This window comes from Notolepis coatsorum (assembly GCF_963971535.1).
Source record: "Notolepis coatsorum genome assembly, chromosome: 9".
NCBI classification, from domain to species: domain Eukaryota; kingdom Metazoa; phylum Chordata; class Actinopteri; order Aulopiformes; family Paralepididae; genus Notolepis; species Notolepis coatsorum.
Genome location: NC_140173.1, coordinates 24,535,580 through 24,543,079, shown reverse-complemented (window position 1 = coordinate 24,543,079; position 7,500 = coordinate 24,535,580). Strand labels below are relative to the sequence as shown.

The following is a 7,500-nucleotide window of genomic DNA, read 5'->3' as shown; positions in this document are numbered from 1 at the left end:
CAGAACACAGTGAATGTATCCGTTTGTTTATTGCAGTTTCTTTCTTTGCTGAAAATATATGTTCCGTTGGCAAAATGATCAATAGGGTCCAGCTGTGCTTCTAAACAAGAAGTTTACTTCTTCTTCTTCAGTAAATTAATGGCAGATCGCGACCCAACAGGAAGTTTAGTGAGCGTTCAGTCTTTTCTGATTGGTTGAAATGGCCTTCATGTCTGAACAACATCGCCGCCTACTGCTTTGGCATTGTATTACATTGTACTAAATGTATCGGTTGCTGGGTTCCAGCTCTGCCCGTGAGTACGCAGTTATACACGGTTGTCCACCTGTGTTCACCGTGTGGACGGAGTTTTATTTTTTCAAACTTCGGTCATATTAAATCCAAACTCTCGTGTGGACAGGGCCTGAGACATGGCAATATCAACAGGACTTCATTTCACTCAACCAAGCCACACCCCCAGGCTATGTATACTATACTATACTGTATATCCAAAAGCCACGTACTCAGGGTCGTGGTGGTGGGCTGGCTGTAATACATCGGGCTGACTTCCTAGTCAAAGAGCTCCCAGTACCCACTGTCACCTCCTTTGAGTGCGTGTCTTTCTCATTACCTGGGCCCACAACACTCCAGGTAGTCCTCATCTACCGCCCCCCCCCCCCCCCCCCCCCCCTCCCAAAACCTCCACCTCCTTTATGTCTGACCTGTCTGAACTCCTCACCACTGTCTGCACCATGTGCTCATCCACACTCCTGCTTGGGGACTTCAACATTCATGTGGACAACACCAGCTGCTCCACAACCATTGATTTCCTCTCACTACTGGATTGCTTCAATATTTCACAGCACACAAATGGTCCCACCCACACCAACGGCCACACACTTGATCTCGTCTGCTCCACTGGCACAACACCATCTGACCTACAGTGTCTCGACCTGGCGGTGTCTGACCACCATGCTGTCCTTTTCACCCTCCCTGCTTCCCTACCCAAGCTGCAAAATGCACGCACCATCACCTACAGGAACATCAAAACAGTCAGTGCACCAGCTCTGACCAACCTGCTAACCATCCACCTGGCCTCAGCTCCCCCCAGCCCCAAGGTGGATGGTCTGGCTGCCCACTACAACTCCACCTTATCCCGCAGCCTGGACTCTCTTGCCCCCATCGAAACCCGGACTGTCACCTACACCCATCCTGCCCCTTGACCACTGAACTTCGCTCCCTGAAGGCTGTCGGTCGCCAATTGGAGAGGCTCCATAAAATATCTGGCCTCACTGTCCACCTCGAGGCCTATAAGGACCATGTGCAGACCTACAAGGTAGCTCTCTCCAAGGCCAAAACACAATACTACTCTACCCTCATCGGTAACCAGCAAAACCACCCCAGGACACTATTCTCCACCATCAACCGGCTACTCCGCCCCCTCGATCCCCCCCGCCCATCTGGTGCCCACGACCTCTGCTCCAGGTTCCTTGTTTTCTTCCAGGACAAGGTTAACACCATCTACCAGCAGCTAGTGATGCCCCCCTCCTCCCCCCCACCTGCTCTTCCTCCTGGGTTTCCCCCCCAATGCAGCATCTCATCCTTCTTCCCGGTGGATGGTCCTCAAGTTGCCAAGCTTATAGCTTCTGCCAAAGCCTCCACTTGTTTACTCGACCCCATGCCTACTACCCTGGTCAAGATCTGCCTCCCTGCTCTCTGCCCCACCATGGTCAACATTATCAACTCATCACTTAAAAATGGTCTCGTCCCCTCCTGCTTTAAAACAGCCTCCGTCACTCCCATCCTCAAGAAGCCCGGCCTTGACCCAGATGAGCTAAACAACTACCGTCCAATCTCCAACCTTCCTTTCCTCAGTAAAATCTTGGAAAGAGCAGTGGCCGCCAAACTCCAACAATACATATCCAACCATGAGAACTCACCACAGCACAGAGACCGTCCTCATCAAAATCACCAATGACCTCCTCCTTGCAGCTGACTCATGGCCACATTAGCATCCTCATCCTCCTGGACCTTTCTGCAGCCTTCGACACAGTCTCCCATTCTATCCTCCTCAACCGCCTATCCGACAACCTCTGCATCACTGGCTCAGCACTCTCCTGGTTTCAATTCTACCTCACCACCCGGACACAGTTTAATACCATCAGCGATTCCAGTTCCACCCCGGCCCCAGTCAACCAAGGCGTCCCCCAAGGCTCTGTACTTCGCCCAATTCTGTTCACCATCTACATGCTCCCCCTCGGTCAGATCATCCGCCGCCATGGCCTCAGCTTCCACTCCTATGCCGACGACACACAACTCTACCTCTCCACCAAACCATCCACCCAGCTCCCCCCACGCTCCCTTGTCAACTGCCTTCTTGAAATAAAAACCTGGATGTCATCTAATCTTCTCAAACTCAACAACAATAAAACTGAGCTCATGGTTGTGGCACCCAAGGCCCTGCTCCGGAAGGTTGGGGATCTCACCCTCAACATAGACGGCTGCTCCATCTGCCCTTTCCCAACCTGGGCATCATCCTGGACTCAACCCTTTCCTACCAAGCCCGTGTCAGTTCCGTCACCAAATCTGCCTTCTTTCATCTCAGAAATATCTCCAGACTCCGATCATCACTTTCCGACTCCACAGCTGAGACCCTCATCCATGCCTGCGTTACCTCCCGCCTGGACTACTGCAACGGGGTCCTGTCTGGGGTCCCAAGAAAAACCCTGGATGTTCAAAATTCAGCTGCCAGGGTTCTAACCCCCCAACCTCATCCACCTCCACTGGCTCCCCATCAAATCCTGTATCACCTACAAAACCCTCCTGCTCACCTACAAATCCCTCCACGCTCTGTCACCTCAGTACCTCACTGACCTCCTCCACCCCTACACTCAGTCACGGTCCCTGCGATCCACGGACACTGGTCAGCTCTCCATCCCCCGAACCAGACTGCGGACCTTCAGGGACAGAGCTTTCAGTGTGGCAGCTTCCACCCTCTGGAACTCCCTCCCCGCAGAACTCCGCAACGCCCCAACTCTGGACTCATTCAAAAAAACTGCTCAAAACCCACCTCTTCAACTTGGCCTTTAACCCCTAATTTCTCACTTTGTATGTTGTGTCTGTCCACTACGTTTGTTACTTTTGTAATGTCTTCCCCCTATGTAAAGCGACCTTGGGTCTTTTGAAAGGCGCTATATAAAATTAAGCTAGTATTATTATTATTATCTCTCCATCCCTCCATCATTCTACCTCTCTACCTCCACCACCAACCAAGCCTTCATCTCTCCCTCTCTCTACCTCTCTACCTCCACCACCACCAAGCCTTCATCTCTCCCTCTCTCTACCTCTCTACCTCCACCACCACCAAGCCTTCATCTCTCCATCCCTCCATCCTTCCAAATGGCCAACATTGTATCTTCTAACGTCAGTAACTACCATGCATGTACAGTAACTACAGTAAACAGTAACTACCATGCATGTACAGTAACTACAGTAAACAGTAACTACCATGCATGTACAGATCAGTAAACAGGCCTTGCACTGAATATTGGTGTAGTTCTCTTTCTTCCAACATGTAACAATTGGTAACTGCTATCGAAAGAAAATGCCTGATTTCTGTGCAGTGGTAGAGCAGGTAAAACACTGGAACATGCACAGTGTCTTCAGTGGTAGAGCAGGTAAAACACTGGAACATGCACGGTGTCTTCAGGTAGAGCAGGTAAAACACTGGAACATGCACGGTGTCTTCTGTGGTAGAGCAGGTAAAACACTGGAACATGCACAGTGTCTTCAGGTAGAGCAGGTAAAACACTGGAACATGCACGGTGTCTTCTGTGGTAGAGCAGGTAAAACACTGGAACATGCACGGTGTCTTCAGTGGTAGAGCAGGTAAAACACTGGAACATGCACGGTGTCTTCAGTGGTAGAGCAGGTAAAACACTGGAACATGCACAGTGTCTTCAGGGGTAGAGCAGGTAAAGTAAAACACTGGAACATGCACAGTGTCTTCAGGTAGAGCAGGTAAAACACTGGAACATGCACAGTGTCTTCTGTGGTAGAGCAGGTAAAACACTGGAACATGCACGGTGTCTGTTCAGTGGTAGAGCAGGTAAAACACTGGAACATGCACAGTGTCTTCTGTGGTAGAGCAGGTAAAACACTGGAACATGCACGGTGTCTTCAGTGGTAGAGCAGGTAAAACACTGGAACATGCACAGTGTCTTCTGTGGTAGAGCAGGTAAAACACTGGAACATGCACGGTGTCTGTTCAGTGGCAGAGCAGGTAAAACACTGGAACATGCACGGTGTCTGTTCAGTGGCAGAGCAGGTAAAACACTGGAACATGCACGGTGTCTTCTGTGGTAGAGCAGGTAAAACACTGGAACATGCACGGTGTCTGTTCAGTGGCAGAGCAGGTAAAACACTGGAACATGCACGGTGTCTGTTCAGTGGCAGAGCAGGTAAAACACTGGAACATGCACGGTGTCTTCTGTGGTAGAGCAGGTAAAACACTGGAACATGCACGGTGTCTGTTCAGTGGTAGAGCAGGTAAAACACTGGAACTCAGTGGCGAGGAGTAACGCGTGGGAGGCTCACGCTGCCCCCGATACTTCCTGATTCTACTGCGCAGGCGCACCAACCGACCTGTAGGAGTCGCTGTCCACAACGCCCGATCCCCACCCATCAGTTTCCCACCCACTAATACGGCCAATGTGTATTAGTACGGACGACCAGCTAAACTGAAAGCAAATGTGGAGCGCTGGGCTCGAACAGGCGAGCCCAGCGTCTCCAGCATTTTGTGGCGAGCGCCTTGCCCACTACGCCACGTAGCCGCCCCGGATGAATGGGCTTCTAAACATTACAGCAAGGCCTCTGCTCCTTTACTTCACTGAGCGTTAACACATTGTGCGCCATAGACGGCGTAAGTCGTTATTGCCCGCCATGCGTTGAACGCCAACAACGTCGTAAATCATTTTTGGGATCAATATTTCATTTTTTCGCCATGGCATTCATAATTCATCCAGCCTCCCTCCAGACTGCAGCGGCAGCCTGTCTGAGATTGCAACGCCTCAATACCGCTGTTTGGTGGATGGTCGGGCGAGTTACACTCTCGGCAAACCGGAAGCGGCGATTGGTGCGTCGAGGAAATTCCTCCGCCAGAGATATATTGTTGCGTGGATCCAGACAAACACTCGAGTGCATTGGGATCGCTTTCTAAACGCAGTAATCGATGTGATTTCGGCGTTTATTGAGCCATACAAACCGGAAATGGATCTAGGAGTTCGACGTCAAATAATTGGGATATTTTTCCTCCAGTCTCATCGGCGAACGGTAAGACGACACTAACGTTACTTTCAGCTTGATTGTCCATTTATTTGTTTGCAATCAATCAATATATCAATATATTTATTTATTTGTTTGCAATCGATCAATATATCAACCCATACTAAATAAAGCCGTTACTGACAATCAAGGAATTATAAATGACCCCCGCCCCCCCTTTCCTTCACACATGATGAAGCATAATGTATACCGATCATATACATTTGAATTCTTTAATATAGCATGTATAGGAAAGAAACGGCAATCGATAATCTATCATATGCGTTTGGGCCTATAACTAGCGTTTTTTGGAATTACAGCAGAAAAGCATAAAAACACTTATATTCTAGACGGTATTAACACAACAATGTATGAATGAAAAAATATAACGTTCCCACATCCGGAACGATAGATAATCGATGTTGAATGGGCCATAGTAATGCAGATATAGCTATAATATTTAAAAAGTTATAGCCCTGCAAAGAGGGTAAACATCTCCATAAGCTTACAGTGCTGGCAGACTGGATACAATGATGGGCACAACCCCGGGCGCCCAATGTGTTAAAGGTACATTAGATAAACATTTTATGTATAGTAATCATTTAAAATAAATAATACATCCACATAGCTTTTAGAAATGTGTGGAATAAAAGTATTGCTCCCCCCCAAAAAATATAATAATAATAAACTTTATTTGTATACCACTGTTCATACATGAATTGCAGCTCAAAGTGCTTCACAGCAGTAAAAAAGACATAGGAATGAAAGTAGAACAAAATTGGCAGAATAAGAGCAATGCATAAAGACATAAAATAAGTATAAAATTAGCATAAACAGTCAAATAGACAACAGCAAAATAGACAAAGTCAAGGTAAAGCATAGAACATTAAATCACATAATCTTTCTGATTAGAATCTAACCTCTTAATAGACCTCTTTGTTTACAGTTTGATTGTCACTGATACACGTACAATAGACATACAATAATGAAATAGCCAGATACACATAAAATAGACATATCAACCCAGTATTTTAGATATTTACACAATACGGTTGATAAGAAAAGAGGAAAAAACAAAGTACTTCAGCACAGCAGTATTTTAGATGTTTAGTTCTCTCTGAGCCATAGGTATTTCTCATATACTCCACCTTTTCCCCTGTTCTAAGGTACATTAGACAGGTTAACCGTCTGTAGTATGGAAGTGAAAGGGTTAACCTTCTGTAGTGTGGTAGTGAAAGTGTTAGCCATATGTAGTGTGGTAGTGAAAGGGTTAACTGTCTGTAGTGTGGTAGTGAAAGGGTTAACCTCTCCTCCATCTCCCTCTCCCGCCCTCTCGCTCTCCCTCCCTCTCTCTCCTCCATCTCTCTCTCCCGCCCTCTCCCTCCCTCTCTCTCTCCTCCTCCCACTCCCTCCTTCTCTCTCTCCTCCTCCCTCTCCCTCCTTCTCTCTCTCTCCTCCCTCCCTCTCCCTCCTTCCCTCTCCCTCCCTCTCTATCTCCTCCTTCTCCCTCTCCCTCCCTCTCTCTCTCCTCCTTCTCTCTCCTCCCTCCCTCCCTCCCTCCCTCCCTCCCTCCCTCCCTCCCTCCCTCCCTCCCTCCCTCCCTCCCTCCCTCCCTCCCTCCCTCCCTCCCTCTATCTCTCCTCCTTCTCCCTCTCCATCCCTCTCTCTCCTCCTTCTCCCTCTCTCTCCCTCCCTCTCCTCCTTCTCTCCTCCATCTCTCTCTCCTCCCTCCCTCTCCCTCCCTCTCTCTCTCCTCCTTCTCTCTCTCTCTCCTCCCTCCCCCCTCTCCCTCTCTCTCCTCCTTCTCTCTCCTCCCTCCCTCCCTCTCTCTCCTCCCTCTCCCTCCCTCCCTCCCTCCCTCCCTCCCTCCCTCCCTCCCTCCCTCCCTCCATCCCTCTCTCTCTCTCCTCCTTCACACTCTCCTCCTTCTCTCTCTCCTCCCTCCCTCCCTCTCTCTCTCCTCCTCCCTCTCTCTCCCCCTCTCTCTCTCTCCTCCTTCTCTCTCTCCTCCCTCCCTCCCTCTCCCTCCCTCTCTCTCCTCCTTCTCCCTCTATCTCTCCTCCTTCTCTCTCTCCTCCCTCCCTCTCTCTCTCTCCTCCTTCTCCCTCTCCCGCCCTCTCTCTCTCCTCCTTCTCTCTCTCCTCCCTCCCTCTCTCTCCCTCCCTCCCTCTCCCTCCCTCCCTATATCTCTCCTCCTTCTC

The 7,500-nt window shown here is 49.4% G+C and overlaps 1 protein-coding gene across 1 annotated transcript in view; it reads left to right on the top strand.

Moving 5' to 3' along the window:
- The window catches only part of LOC311234561 (attractin-like protein 1), a gene marked incomplete at both ends in the record, with an annotated part of 812,919 nt that overhangs the window by 135,364 nt on the left and 670,055 nt on the right, over positions 1 to 7,500 (top strand). Inside the window, 1 exon segment of the mRNA XM_084321810.1 lies at positions 922 to 1,173. Within this exon segment, the coding sequence (XP_084177936.1) occupies positions 922 to 1,173 (252 nt within the window).